The following is a 16,152-nucleotide window of genomic DNA, read 5'->3' on the forward strand; positions in this document are numbered from 1 at the left end:
ACATTGTTCTTGTAGAAGACTGAACTATTTCTGCAGCAACTCAAAAAATCCCCAACCAAACAAATCCCCTTCCCCCAGCCCAATCCCCCTTATACGCAGGGCAGACACCCAGCAGAGAATTTCAGTGCAAACAGAGCTCATCTTTGGCAAAGTTATGAGCAACTGACAACAGGGTCTTGTCCAGGGGAAGTACCAGGTAAGCTTAAATATATGTGGTTCTACCAGCACCACCTCTAACAGTTTGATTTTGTTCCATCCATAGCACATTCTTTGTCACTATTTATTAACAGCATACAAGCTATGCCGAGGTCTCTGGTATTATTAAAGATCAGTGCCCTCCACAAGATCCAGACTTGACCAAAAAGACCATGTGGGAAAGACAAGAAAGACAGGTTACTCACCGTAGTAACGGTGGTTCTTCGAGATGTGTCCCCGTGGGTGCTCCACAATAGGTGTCGGGCTCGCCCGGCGCTGCAGATCGGATCTTCCAAGCAGTTTCTGCCGGACCGCGCATGCGCCAGCGCGGGCCGCTCCCTTGCGCGCTCCTGGCCATGTGCGCGATCCGGTCCCCGCCAGTTCCTTGACCAACCGCCTCGGATGCCCCTGCAAAACACTAACAGAGATCCGAAGCGGGGAGGATGAGCGGGTAGTGGAGCACCCACGGGGACACATCTCGAAGAACCACCGTTACTACGGTGAGTAACCTGTCTTTCTTCTTCGAGTGTCCCCGTGGGTGCTCCACAATAGGTGACTACCCAGCAGTAACCCAAGATAGGAGGTGGGTAATCGGATTATGTGCAGCTTGTCCCCGAGAGGACCGCTGTAGAGAGACGGGTATCCTCTTGGAATACCCTGTGAAGGGCGTAATGTTTGGCGAAGGTGTCGTAGGATGACCAGGTCGCCGCTCTGCAAATGTCTTTTAACGCAACGCCCTTGAAAAAGGCTGTTGATGCCGCCACCGCCCTAGTGGAATGAGCCCTGGGAATGGCCAATAAAGGAGTCTTTTTGAGCTTGTAGCACATTTTTATGCAGGATACAATGTGCTTTGAGATTCTCTGCAAGGAGAGACCTTCTCCTTTCGATTTGGGAGCGAGGGAGACTAGGAGTCTATCCGTTTTCCGGAAGGACTTGGTCCTGTCTATGTAGAAGGCTAGCGCCCTCCTCACGTCCAGGAGGTGTAGGCGCGCCTCTTCGTTGGAGTTATGAGGCTTTGGATAAAACGAGGGTAGAACAATAGGTTCGTTAATGTGAAACTCAGAAGAAACTTTGGGAACAAAGGCTGGATGCAGCCGTATGGTTACCGCCTCCTTGGAAAAAACAGTGCAGGGTGGCGTTGCCATGACTGCCGCAAGCTCGCTCACCCTGCGAGCTGACGTAATTGCAAGAAGAAAGGTCGTCTTTATTGTAAGGAGGCGGAGGGGGACCGTGGCCAAGGGCTCGAACGGTGGTCCCATTAGCGCGGTAAGCACCAGGTCCAAGTTCCACGAAGGTGGAATCGGTTTCCGAGGGGGGTATAGGTTTACCAACCCTTTGAGGAACCTGGTAACCAAAGGATGGGCGAACACCGTGTGCCCTTCCTCCTCGTGTCTGAACGCCGAAATGGCGGCAAGGTGGACCTTCAACGAGGATAGCGAGAGTCCTCCTCTCTTGAGGTCCAGTAAATACTCTAGTATTGTAGGTATAGGCACCGAAAGGGGGGCCAGCTGTTTGGTAGAACACCAGGCCATGAAGCGAGTCCATTTCTGCTTGTAGGTCTTCCTGGTGGAAGTCCTCCTGCTACTTTCTAGGACTTGCTGCACTTCCTCTGTGCATGTGCTCTCTAGGGAGCTGAGCCATGGATTAACCACGCTTGCAGTCGCAGGCTTTGGGGGTGCGGGTGCACTATGGACCCCTGGGCTTGCGTGAGAAGATCCGGCGCCACCGGAAGAGGCATCGGTCGACGGTCCGACATGCACAGGAGTAGGGGGAACCATTGTTGTCGATCCCACGTTGGGACTATCAGGATCATCCGGGCCCCTTCCCTCCTGGCTTTCTGCAAGACTTTGTGGATCAGCACTGTGGGAGGAAAAGCATAAAGCAAGGGGCCCCTCCACGGGATCGCGAACGCCTCCCCCAGAACCCCCATCCCAGTCCTGCCCTGGAGCAGAATCGTGGGCACTTCTTGTTGTGCTGAGTGGCAAACAGGTCTATCTGGGGAAAACCCCATGCGTGGAAAATCGGCCGTAGCAGATCGGGACGGATCTGCCACTCGTGTGTGAGTGCAAAACGCCTGCTCAGCTGGTCTGCCTTCACATTGTGCGCACCTGGTAAGTATGAGGCTTTCAAGATTATATTGTTGGCGATGCACCAGTTCCACAAGCGGACTGCTTCCGCGCATAAGGCACGGGATTGAGCTCCTCCTTGCCTGTTTATATAAAACATGGTGGAGGTATTGTCTGTACTGATCCCGACGACTTTGCCTTGTATATGGTCTCGAAAGTGTCTGCAGGCGTTGAACACTGCTCTGAGCTCCAGTATATTTATGTGTAGTGACTGCTCCGTGGATGACCACAGTCCTTGAGTCACCTCTTCGCCCATGTGCGCTCCCCACCTTATGAGGGAGGCATCTGTAGTGAGAAAAACCGATATTTGTGGCTGGTGGAAGGGTACCCCTGTTAGCAAGTTCCTGGGGTTTACCCACCATTGCAGGGATTTGCGCACCTCCGCTGTGGGCGACACCACCCTGTGAACGGTGTGTACTGCCGGTTTGTATACGCTCGCCAGCCAGTGCTGCATGCTGCGCATGTGTAACCTGGCGTTCTGCACTACGAACGTCGCCGCTGCCATGTGGCCCAGCAGCTGTAAGCATGTCAAGACCGGCACCGTAGGGCTGAAGGTGATGACGTGCACGAGGGAGCCGATGGCCCAAAAGCGAGCCTCCGGTAGATATACTCTCGCTGTAACCGAGTTTATGCGAGCCCCTATGAACTCTATGTCCTGTGTGGGGTCTATTTTTGATTTTGCCAGATTGATAACCAGGCCGAGTGAAGAGAACGTGTTTGCTGTGATGCGTATCATGCGTAGTACCTCCCCCTTCGAGGCCCCTTTGAGCAGGCAGTCGTCCAGATACGGGAATATAAATACCCCCTGTCTGTGCAGGTAGGCTGACACCACTGCCAAGGTCTTGGTGACGACTCTGGGGGCCGAGGAGAGGCCAAACGGTAGGACCTTGTATTGGAAGAGTTCGTTGCCTACCATGAACCGGAGGAATCGCCGGTGAGCCGGATGGATAGTTATGTGGAAGTACGCGTCTTGTAAATCGAGGGCTGTGAACCAGTCTCCATCGTCCAGTGCTGTAAGGATGGAGGCGATTGTGATCATCTGAAAGCGTTGCTTGCACAGGTACCGGTTGAGGCCGCGAAGATCTAAGATGGGCCTCCAGCCTCCTGTCTTTTTCTCCGTGAGGAAGTACCTCGAGTAGAACCCTTTTCCTTGCAGTTGCTCCGGCACTCTTTCCACTGCCCCTCTGAGCATGAGATGGTCTACCTCCTGCTTCAGCCTCGCTACATGGGAGGCCTCCTGGAGGTGGGGCCTGGGTGGAGGTCGTGGCGGTGGGAGCGACTGGAAGGGGATGGCGTACCCCGTGGCTATGATCTCCAGCACCCATTTGTCTGTGGTGATCCTTTGCCACTGGTCGTAGAATGGTCGGAGGCGATGGTGGAATAGCCGCGTCGGATGACCTTGTGCGATGGTAGTGATGGCGCAGCCCTGGATCTGTGTGTCAAACCTGTGGCCTTTGGCCCTGCCCCGAGGACGCACGGATCTGTTGGGAACGTCACCTGGGAGTTCTGTACTGCTGGTGCTGTTGATGTTGCCCTTGCTCGTAACCCCTGTGATACTGGGGACGCTGTTGCTGGTACTGGTACCGTCTTTGTTGAGGGTAGTACTTTTTCTTTCTGTATGGAGGGGTGTAAATCCCCAGGGTCCTAAGTGTGGCTCTTGAATCTTTACTGGAATGAAGGACCGAGTCGGTTGATTCAGCAAACAGCTTCTGCGAGTCGAAGGGAAGGTCAACTATCTTTGCCTGCAGATCCCTCGGTATACCCGAAGTCTGGAGCCAGGACTCCCTTCGCATCACCACTGCCGTAGCTGTGGAACGTGCTGCTGTGTCCGCAACGTCCAGGGCGATCTGAACTCCTGTCCTCGAGGCCGCGTAGCCTTCTTGCACGATGGCCTTGAGCACCGGCTTCTTGTCCTCTGGAAGCGAGTCCATGAGGGAGGTTAACCTAGTACAGTTGTCGAAATTATGGTTCGCTAAATGCGCTGCGTAATTTGCCATTCGCAACATTAGAGTGGAGGAGGAGTAGACCTTTCTGCCGAACAGCTCTAGCTTCTTGGCATCTTTGTCTGTTCCCCCTGTCCTGAATTGGGATGTCTTTGATCTTTGTTGCGACGACTCCAGCACCAAGGAATTTGGCTGTGGGTGGCTGAACAGGAACTCCATGCCCTTTGCCGGCACGAAGTATTTCTCATCTGCTCTCTTGTGGACAGGCGGAATAGTTGCAGGGGTCTGCCATATTATAGTGGCGGACTCCAAGCTTGCTTCATCAAGCGGTATTGCTACTTTGGAGGAGGCTGGAGGTCTCAGATTTTTGAGGAGCTTATGGTGTTTTTCTTGTACCTCTGCTGTCTGGATGCCTTGCGTGAAGGCCACCCTCTTAAAAAGCTCTTGAAACTGTTTGAGATCGTCCAGGGGATGGACGTCCCCCGGGGCCGTAGCCTTGTCCGGGGAGGAGAGCGAGGAACCGCCGGGGTACGCCTCTCTGGACCCTTCCGGTTCCTGTTGGTGATGGTACACCCTCTCACTAGAGGTTTGCGAGGGAAAATCTCGGGGTTCCATAACCAGTCCCCCCTGAGATGCTGGAGTCTCTGTCCCCGGTCGCAATTGCCCTCGGGGATACGAGATCGTCTGTGGGGATCTTTCCCTAGTAGATTGCCGATGGTGTCTATGCCCCGCATGGTAGGGGCGACCATGGCAGTATAGGCACTGTTCTTGGGAAGGTGACCTAGACCACTCCCTTGGTGCATACCCTCTGCGTCTAGGGGAGCGAGATCGTTGAGAGATCTGGGACACTGGAGAGAGCGATTTTGAATAGTATTCCAGTGGTTCAAACCCCAGGAAGGGTGAAGGTGGTCCCAGCCAGGGTGAGGCTGGTTGCAAAAATGGAGAAGGGGGCTCAGGGTAGGCTAGCGGGGACCCCTGCCTTCTGGTTGGAGTCTGCAACATAAGCGGAGGGCTGTGAGAAAGCAACTCCACAGACCTGTCTGGAGAGGGGCTGCGACGCCTCGTCTTGCGTGCAGCCTTCCCCCTCCCTTGAGGAGGTAACTCCGCCCCTTGGCGTGTAGGGGATGTCTGCCCCGTCCGCGCCGTGCTCGGCATGCTCGAGGGCGGTGCCGCACGTGCGGTGTCCTCCGGTGCCTGCAGGCTGCGTGCCTGCGCGCTCTGCACCACCGGTTCCCCGGGGGTCGGTGCCGCTGCTTGCGGTGCCGCCGGTACCGGCGCTTGTTTAGCCGCCGCCCTGCCTGCGGTGCGGGGCGGCTGCTTGATTATCGGAGGCTGAGCCGCTTCCACGTGGCTCTCCGTGCCGTCGACGATCAGCTGTTGCTGCGGCTGGGGGCTGCTCGCTCCTCCCATCCCGCTCGCTGTTGCTGCCGGCAGGGATCGGGCTGGGGAGGCTTTCCTCCGTTTTTGCGCTGATGGGGTGAGGGAGGCAGCTTTCCTTTTATGGGCCCCGGAGGGTCCCTCCTGCTGCGGCCGCTCCGGCACGTCTGGCTGGAGGGCCTTGTCAAAGAGCAGCATTTTAAGCCGCATCTCCCTGTCCCTCCTTGCTCTGGCTGTTAGCTTTGCACAGAAGGAGCATTTCTGTGTAACATGGGACTCCCCAAGGCACCTTATGCATAGACTGTGCCCATCAGACACTGGCATTGCCTCTCAGCAGGACTCACATTTCTTAAATCCTGAAGAGGACATTGTTGGTGAGTCTTTCAGTTGTTAAACGGGTACTTAGCACCTTCTCTGTGCTGTTTTCCCCTTCTGATGGCCTGCCACAGCAGGAGGGCTGATGGCCCTATGCTCCTGGCCTCCGGCGCTTGTTACTGGGACTGGACTGAAAGCTGTCCCGCTTGCTGTTTGTTTGTTTTTTTTGTTTTTTTTTTGAAAAATAACAACCGGCTAACTTGCAGTAGCCTAAGAACTTGAAAACTTTAAAGAAAAAACAGTTAAAACCATTGAATACGCTAACTTGTCCTTAGCCTAGTTCGGATTCCGTCTGCAGCCGACGGCGGTTAAGAGGAACTGGCGGGAACCGGATCGCGCACATGGCCAGGAGCGCGCCAGGGAGCGGCGCGCGCCGGCGCATGAGCGGTCCGGCAGAAACTGCTTGGAAGATCCGATCTGCGGCGCCGGGCGAGCCCGACACCTATTGTGGAGCACCCACGGGGACACTCGAAGAAGAAGTTCCGTTTTGCCTGAACTGAAAATGTAGCAACGAGCATATATCAAGAGTCGTCGCTGGCTCCAGAGATTCAAAATCATGAATGTTTCACATCTTCAACTAAACTTCCATTCATCTGCACCCCACCGCCCCACAAATGCAAAGAATATAATGGTCAAAGCTCCTTTCACTCAGCAGTAAGGAGAAAAAAATCATCCTTATTTATGAGACCCTATACTTGTAAAAATAAAAAGGTTTTGGGGAACATTCAGCCATTTGAGCTATTACTTTGGATGGACATGCAGGCTAGGTCTACACTAGAAAGTCTTGTAGACTCGTGGCATGTCTACACACAAAATGGGTTTTGTTGACAGAAACTGTTGACAAAAAAACCTGTGTAGACACTCTGGGGCGGAGGGCACTCTTTTGTTGACAGAGCAGATCAAAAGATCAATCCTCTTTTATGTGTAGATGCGATCTGTTGACAGAAGTTTTGTTGGAATATCTCTTCCAACAGTAACTTCTGTAGACAGATGCTTCTAGTGTAGACATAGCCACAATGTATGAGGAAGAATCTGAGTGGGACTTGCACCCACACTGAACGATGCCAAGGCACGCACACTATATTCTTACATATCACCCTTCTTTTGTTGCTATTTTGTATTATTGTCTCAACTTGCTTTTGCAATGATTTTTCCCCATGCAATTAAATGTTTCACTAGGGGGGAAACTGATCTCCTCTCCAGCCAATAAGGAATCCTCAGAGTTCTCAGAACTGCATGGAATAACACATTTATCTGTGGAATTTTAGAAATTTGGACAGATGCTAATATTTCAAATGATCACTGAAAAGGTTCTAAAGAAAATAGTCACTTGTTAATGAGGATGTGGAAATCACTCCTAGTTAGTATTGCAAAGTGTGCTAATTTTCCTTAGCATGCAGAAATTTCAGTATTTTAGGAAGGGTTGCATTGTGTATTGTGATGGGCGGTCACGGATGTAAATCCTTGCAGAAAAAATGTTTTCCCCTTTATGTCTACGGAGCAACAAGAAGCCTAACTGCAGAATTCTAGATATTTGTTCTTGCCTTTTCAATAACTTGTTCCTCAAAGGACACGTTCCAAACCAATGTGTCTCAGGATCAACGGGATATCATTACATAAAGAAAAAAATAGGCTGAATATTAGGTAAACTCTACCTAACAATGACATGTATGAGATTGTGCAATAACTGCCCTAAAAAAGCGGTCCACACTGCATAACTTGAATCACTGAAACCTTCAGAGAGGAGAGTACTAGGAAGTGCCTAATAAGAAACAGCCTTTCCTTGGCAGGAGCACACAACAAACAGGAAAAAATAGGTCTTTCCCACCTCTGATGGATGTGATTTGGTTAAAGAAGAAACTATTTTTGTTATATTTCTAGCACAAGAATACATCAAACAATGTAAGGAAATCAAGTTCGGCATTAAGATTCTCAGAGGCTGTTACAGACATGACAGGGATTTTAGAAGTATTTTGAAAGAGCATCTTCCAGATTAGAGCCTATTTGCCTTTTACCAAAAACACCTTGTGTTATCAGAATAAGCAACATTTCCAGATACAAGATTTAAATTTGCTTTTACTACATTTATGTCTCTGTTACTCATTCTCTGGGCCACATCTCAAGAATTAACAAGTCAAGGTGAAATCGGTGGTACACCCTGGTGTTAACCACTGGGGCACCATGTTAGACTGGCCATATTGCTTTTAGACCCGACAGGACTCATTCAGGAGCCCTCAACACCACACTAAAGAAGTCTTATTCACCGTAAGGTGAACATCAAGCACAGGCACTAACATGATAAACATGATTAATTACACCATGTGGGCACCAGACGCCACTTACTTTGCTCTTCTTGCTGCTGGACATTTTATTCCTGAGGTAGCTGAAGGTGCGGCTGACTTTTGTTCCACCTTTCCCTTCTAAATCTTTCCTGAAGGGGCTGGGCGGCAGGATGTTGCTGCTCTCTTCAGGCACACTAAAGCCAAAAGACACAGACCATGTTTTGTTTTGTTTAAGTTTTTTTTTTCCAGATCTTCTAGAACTGGGGAAAAGACTTTGGAGAAAACTTTTTTTTTTAAAAAGAGCAAATATTTTTTTCTTCCTGTTACTGCAGGTAACCAATGGATTCGTTGATCAGTTTAGGTTTTTATATGAAATATGACAAGCTAAAGAGGAAACAGTAACCAGCCATTTAGTCAGATGTTGCAAGAGACCTTCTTTGGTAATATTTTGTATTTCATTGCCTCAACCTATGACATTATGCCATCTGCTGCTTTAAAGGAGAAACAGCTGTTCATTAATATAACAGTCAGCAATTTCCCATTCTATATGGCCACATACCTTTTACTTCTCAGCCTGAATTCACTAGCATAAACTTCCAGTGTCTTCCCAACACACAAAGAGCAGATGGCTATAAAGACAAATATGTAGTGCAAGCTACACAAAAGATAGTCTCCTCTAGAAAGCACCCTGTCTATAAATTGCCCCAATATTTCCAGTACAATTTAATGAGAGCTTTTGTTAAAAAAGAAAAAAAGTTTTTTTTTGCTAGACTATTATTTTCCTTGTCTCTTAAAGCAGAGCAAATGGGACTCAATTGTTTTTATTTGTTAATCTATTGCTTCATTCCGTGCCAAACTTTGAGCTACCAACAACATTAGAAGAGGTTGATGATATGGGGCAAAAAATCCAAAAGAGAAGCCTTATTTTTTGGCAGTGACAGTGGATGAAACAGTTGGATGGAAGCTCACAACACAGGAAGATATGACAAAGATTTCAAACTGATGCACTGAAGAACATTTTACAAAGCTGTTACACTGTTAGCTCTCTGGGGTACAGGCCTTTTTTTATGATGTTTGCACAGTGCTTAGCATAATGTGGTGTGGGTCCTTCACTGCAGCTCCTACGTGCTATCACAGTACAAATAAACAGGGTTATATTATGTTGGGGAAGTAGAAGGCACTAGGTCCTATAAAAACACATGTGATTCCCTGATCAAATCCCCAGCATGCATTGAAAGAATTAAATCCCACAAGGGACAACTATTATATCTCCTCCCACAAACACTTGTTTATTCCACTACCCCAAGAGGAAAGGAGACACCGCAGAGATGTATACAGAATCTTAGAATAAAAGAACTGGAAGGGACCTCAAGATGTCATCAAGTCCAGTCCCCTGCACTCACAGCAGAAACAAGCACCATCTAGACCATCCTTGACAGATGCCTATCCAACCTGCTCTTAAATATCTCCAATGATGGAGATTCCACAACCTCCCTAGGCAATTTATTCTAGTGCTTAGCACCCTGACAGTTAAGCAGCTTTTCTAGTTTGTAAAAAACCACCCCAACAGGAAGGAATCATATTCCACATAATCTTTCCCATACATGCCAGAATACAAAAGTAAAACAGTCAGCTGAAAAAACCAAAGGGAGAGGAAAAGAGCAATAAAAAGGTGCTCAAGAGATGGCTGGGAAAGTCAGACAAGCCAGCTGTGTCAGAGGGAAGACATACAAAGTATGAAGCAGTGATCAGAGACCCAGATCCTTTGATGCTTGCCCCCATGCAGAAAGGAACTATTAAAGCAAGCATCCAGTCAGAACACAGGATCTCTGCTTACAGGTACGCAAGGATGAACAAACAGTGGGACAGAGAGAGTACATACACAAAAACATGAGAATTTCTGACATAGACAAAGGGAAAGGAAAACAGTGGGAATAGCACTTATAACAGATCTATATTTTGGGTATTTCAAAAGAGGAAAGATTAGACCATTATAGTACTGTACCTCTGAGACAATGAGCTACTGGTGCTGTTGAAAAATCGTGTGCCTGGAAAAGATGAAAAGAAAATATTACATTGTGAAATCTTAGCCACATTAGTGCTAAAAAATTATTTCCTGGATTCAGATTGTTTACGGAAGAAATGGGAGTGTTTAGAAGAAGCTGAGGGTTCCGATAGCTTCCTTCATTTACACTAATTCATTCTTTCTTTGGGAAAGAATGTTCATCACAGCCCATGGGATTTCAAGTTAGTGACAGAGGTGGAAAAAGAGGCAGGTTGCTTTGCAATTTTATAACTCACTATCTGCAAGGCAAAAGATGTGCATCTGTGATTTTCACTGGTACATTATAGGTGCACAATTCCAAAACTGCTAATTTAATTACAATAGATGAAAATGAGAGAGTTTTGCTTGGGGCATTTATTTATACTATAACAGAACAAATCTACTGTAAGAAAAGGCCTTGTATCAGGTATGAAACAAAATTCTAGTTGATAAAACGATAGTCATTTTCTCATCATAATCGTTAAGTATGTCATAAAAGAATAAAGGAAACGAGAAGCTTTATTAATTTTTCCATTGAAAGTCTACAGAGACAGAGCTTAGTGACCCAAAATTGTGCTTTGGGGGCAGGAAAAAGGATGTATTGTACTGAAATCCTCCAGTGACACAAATTCCACTTATTCACCAAGAAACCTGCTTACAGTCTATTTGGAGCAGATTATCTAGCTGATATTAGATGTTATTAACTAGCTCTTTAGTATCTGAAAGTGCTGAAAAATCCAAATAAATCAATTCATATGGGGAAAAAAATGTTTGATTCTTCCTCCATAAACAAGGCACGCCAGGACTTTATAGGCCGCCTTTAAAGTATTTTCAAACATGCTAGAATGAAGCAAGCAACATAGCTGTTCTCACTATGAGGATACTGTAACTGCAACATGAACAATAGTACTTTGGCTTCCGACGCTATTAACAGAAATTAGAAGTAGGAGCTAATGTGAAGGAACTTAACACTTGGCATCCAAAGCACAGGGCAGGTCAGTATCAAGAGACTATAAGCTTATTAAAACATCACATTTATTCAGTATCACCCCACTCCACAACTAACCGAAGTCTCTATTACTGACTACATCTCCTAGAACAGCATGAAAGAAGGCTTCTCCCCCACTCCCCTTTAATTCTTGTAAATTCTTAAATATTTGTGACTTGAATAGTGGCCTATCCTGGTCACCTAGTCTGCTTTGTCTTTATTCTAACCTACTACTACAGCTATGTCAAACCGTCAGTGATCTGTCGACGGAAGTCTGACACAACTTCTGTTGATAGATTGTGGCTACACAGGAAACCAGATCACTCTGTCGATCCGCTCTGTCGACAGAGAGAAGCCAGACTGGCCAGCTGCGCTCTCGACAGAATGGCCAACCAGAAGTACGGTAGACAGGGCTGCCCAGTAACCAGCAACACCACCCCCTCTGGAATTTCCACATAGCTTTCTTGTTGACCGAACGCATTTTTAGTGTGGATGTGCTGTGAGTTTTGTCGACAAAACCATGGTTTTTAGAAAAATCTCTCTAGGATAGACATAGCTGGAATGATCTGTCTCAAAGACATACAATGGAATTATACTCTATCTGTCACACTCCATACCTTTTACTATTTAACTCAGGTTTTTGAAGAGTGCCTATTACCTGAGTATCTAAGCACTGAACAATTTAAAGATTCAAACTATTGTTTATGGCAGTGGTTTTCAACCAATGTGCCGTGAGAACTGTACAAGTGTGGCATGAAATTTCATCAACTTCCCCTTCCTGCAGCTCTTTGAAGAGCCACCAGGAGGGGAGTGGGGGAAATGAGCCCCAGCTGGGAGGGGTTGGTTAATTGCCCCCTGCGGTGGTTCTTTGCAGAGCTGCTGAGAGGGGAAATTCCAACCCGACAGGAGACCATTCGCACCGGCAGGCAGATGAAATGCTGCTTCCTGGCCTGAAAGGGGTGGTGGGGAGCCCGGCCCCGCTCCCTGCTGTGGCAAGAAGGGTGTGAACCTGTTGAAGCTGTGGCACTGTTTAAATGATGCATCCTGGTTCTAACGTGCTGGTGGGGAGGGGAACCTACTCTGAAGCTATCTCCCCAGCCCCAGCCACCTGCAAGTAATCAAGTAACCAGTGAAATGTTCAGTGGTTGTTCAGTTACTCAGAATCTCTAGCATGGCATATGCTCACTTGCCTGCAATTTTTTCAACCTGTCGAAGATGTTTTGTGTGGTGGATTTGAACATTAGCACATTTGATCCCCTTTTAGCTTGAAGTATGCACTACTATGTTGCAAACCTCTCTCGTAAGACCATACCATAGTAAATGTACCATTTATGAGCAATTGATTCAACTGAAAAAAGTGGGTGTGCTCTGGAATGGTTTCTCTCATTTAAGTGTGCCCTGTTACTGGAAAGGTTGGGAATCTCTGGTCTATGGAATTTCACAGCGGGTTCAACACATGTTAAATATGGAGGGAGCAAGCAAAGAGGTTTAACAATCATCTTCCTTGACTGATTTTAAACATCCCATATAAAACCTTTTAAGTACTTTAACATCCCATCCCATCACCAGAATAAGCAGTAAGAAGAAACATTTAATCAAGAGCTAGAATCATTTGTTATACATGATCCAGTTTTCAGCATCTCAGAAATCCTGAGCTGCACAACATTTCAACTGTGCAATTGCTGTTTATCCTGTATTGTGAGACAATTATGGGATACTTGAACAGAGAGAATCACTGAGAGTGAGGGGCAAACCAATCTGCACAAATTAAATTAAATGCAGATATACCCTAGGCTCTGCATCTTCTTCTTGTACTGCTTACATTTGTCACATTTTCCTTTTTTACCCGAAGAACAAATTTCTTTAAATTATTCCAGACAGGGGTCTCTATTATGCCCAAAAGCCATGTCAGTTTTTCAGTGGCAAAACAGTGGGCGAATATGGGAAGCTGTGTGTGTGCTGAATAATATCTTCCCTTTTTCTTTCCAGTCCATGCCACTGCTCCTTTCTGTGCTGCCTCCGTCCTTTCCTATATATTGTCTCCCTCTAAGACAATGTGCTGAATAATTCCTTTGTCTGCTTGGCCAAGGTCCACCAGCACACAAGCACAGAACACAAACAATCATATCCAGCTTGTGTCTTTCATTACAAGTGTTACTCTTTAGTCTGCTGAGAAACAGAAATTGAAAGCCCAGAACTTTCAAGAAGCAGGAGGTAGTTGGTAGATTGAATAGACCAGAGCCATTATTTAATTTTCATGCAACCATAAGTATATGTGTAGCATTTTTGTGACGATATTTAACTACAATGGTTATTTTTAAATGAAAAACTTTCATATTTCATTGATTTTTTAAAAATCCAATTTTTTGTATTTAAAAAATCATCAATTTTTATCCATTGTGTGTGTCAAGTTCCATCTTCAAAGCAATGTGGCTGTTCGCCCCTGTATTCTCTCTTTTCCAGCTGCTTACTTCATGGTCAATTTATACCCATTTATTCTTGAGCCACCATTGTCCTTTATCTTAAAGAGCTCTCATTCCCCTTTAATGTTTACCCTCCCCAATGTATTTAGAGAGAGAACACCTTTTCAGCCTTTGTCTTGCTAGGCTAAAGAAGCCAAGCTCTTGTTAGTCTTGCCTTTTATAACCAACTCTCCATTCCCCTGCTCCCCCTACTTGCCCTTTGCTCTGCTCTGCTTCTGGTTTGAATAACTATTTCACCAATAGGGTAACTAGGACTGTACACAGAATTGCTGTTGAGGTCTTATCAGTGCTTTGTACAAAGGCATTAATACTTTCATAGCTCTATAGGAAATCTCACTTGATACATTCCGGGATCACATTTGCTTTTATTGTGGCTGAGACACATTGGTGGCTCTCGTTATCCTATGCTTATTAAATACTGAAAGTCTTTCTCCTCCCCTCTCATTTCCAGTTGATGAAGCTGCAGTGAATGGAACATTTTTATGTTCTGGGTCACGAATATGCAAAGCTCACTGGTTGCCAATGGGATGGCTGAGGGAAAGAATGCAAGATCAGATGGACTATTCTGATTTAAAATGTCACTCTGCCCAGAGCTGACCCAGTGGGGCCTGGCCAGTGGGCAGTGGATACCATATTCAACTAGATTGTGGAGCCCTGAAAGTGTGGGATGCAAGGCAACCATCTTGCTCACCCTGCCCTAAAATCTGGGCCTGACTCTGCCCTCTGGCAGGACGAGTTATTTTATTTTATTTCAAGTTTGGCTGTCTCTATTATCTCTATTGGTAATCCCTGGTTGCTGGAATAGATGCAATGCTGTCTCCCATTCGCATGGCAGTAGGTACAACATATGTACTGATCTGATAAAAATCAACACCTTTATATCATCTTCTTGATGTGTCAGAAAAGAAGAATATTGTGAATACATCAAAAACTAATCCGCTGAGAAAAATCAAGGCACTGGAATATGAAAATCTTTGGATTACAATCCTTTCAGACACAACGGGCAAAGGTGATTCAGTAAGGTGTCATGCAATGGAAAGAATAGTTTAATGATCACAAGGTAAAACAGCAAGGTCTAAAACATAGAAATATTTTCCTTTGGCCTCCATCCAAAATGGCTGCAGTTCATGTAAAATGATTACTTACTATCCAACTCCTCCTCCTCATCACTGGAAGAAGAGCCAATAGAAAAGAGAGTTTTAGACTTACAAATGAGTGGAGAGATGTTGAAAGAGAAGGAGATTCTCTGGACGGGCAAGTCCACCTCTGGGCTGAGAAGTGGGTTAACAGCAGACATTAGAGCATGCGTAAACATGCATTTAATGATAAAAGGGAGAGGAAAGCAGCCAAAAGCAAACTAAAAATAAAGCAGAATAAACGTCTGCAAAGCAGCTGGTTTCAGAAAAAAGTATGCACAGCAAAGAATGTTTTATTGTAGAAGGTGCAAACTGAATTCCAGTCATAACTTTGGGGTTAATGCTTCTCCTATTTTCACTGGCAGCATTTAGTAACAGTACTCAGTAGACTATTATAGCTGAACAATTATGTTTCCAAACATAGAAAAATTCACCAAACAGATCCCCATACAACCAGCACCCGTGGAAATGATTACTTGTATGGGAACCAATTCAGTGAAATCCATTTCAGTGCCTTAAAATACTGATCAAGTGGCAAACTTTGTTCATTTATGTGGAATACCAGGTGCTACTGCAGTCACACAATTTTGTTGAACCATTAGCTCTATTTGTTTATTTAGTGTTGTGGCAACCATCACTTCTCAGAAAAATTCAGTTATTCTAAAGCTTGCAGAAGATGCTGAATTGATAGCACTGGAGAGCTAAACTCCCTTGTTTATCTTTCAAACACATGCCGCAGTCACAGCAGCAGCTACCCTGGATTATTCACTTTCAATATGCATATCTTTTGTTCTAAGGGAACCACTTATAGGGAGGATGAATCTCCATGACTTATTCAGTTCATCTTTAACAAGGCCTGCCAACTAGGATGCCAAATTATTTTGTGGGGTGGACCCCTAACAAGATCAAAGCTCCCAAAAAGTCAAATAGCTTTTATGGCAAATACTTAGCTCCTCTGCAATTTCCTTATTTTAATGCAATTTGTGAAATTATAAGGTTTATTTTCTGGTGCTGTGTGCTTTTCTAGCAATCAAAGCAAACGCCACACGGCACATTTTAGTCCTCTCTTAAATCCGCATAGATTAAGAGGATTCTACTGTATTAGCCTTTATAATTAATTTATATGAAAGGAAGTGCCTCAAAAGCAGGGGACACGCTAATCTTTGGCTGTTCTTGAAACAAGGCACAGTGTCCTATGGACCA

General features: G+C 46.1%; 1 protein-coding gene across 10 annotated transcripts in view; it reads right to left on the minus strand.

Annotated features, from left to right (window-relative positions):
* Positions 1–16,152, minus strand: part of AKAP13 (A-kinase anchoring protein 13) — a 352,799-nt gene that overhangs the window by 58,169 nt on the left and 278,478 nt on the right. For all 10 annotated transcript variants that reach the window (XM_075007027.1, XM_075007032.1, XM_075007030.1 and 7 more), the window contains 2 exons: positions 10,304–10,346; positions 8,360–8,492 (listed from right to left, as the gene is read on the minus strand). In XM_075007027.1, the coding sequence (XP_074863128.1) occupies positions 8,360–8,492; positions 10,304–10,346 (176 nt within the window). The remainder of the gene's footprint in view (positions 1–8,359; positions 8,493–10,303; positions 10,347–16,152) is intronic.

The sequence above is a fragment of the Carettochelys insculpta genome, chromosome 12 (assembly GCF_033958435.1).
Source record: "Carettochelys insculpta isolate YL-2023 chromosome 12, ASM3395843v1, whole genome shotgun sequence".
Lineage (NCBI taxonomy): Eukaryota > Metazoa > Chordata > Testudines > Carettochelyidae > Carettochelys > Carettochelys insculpta.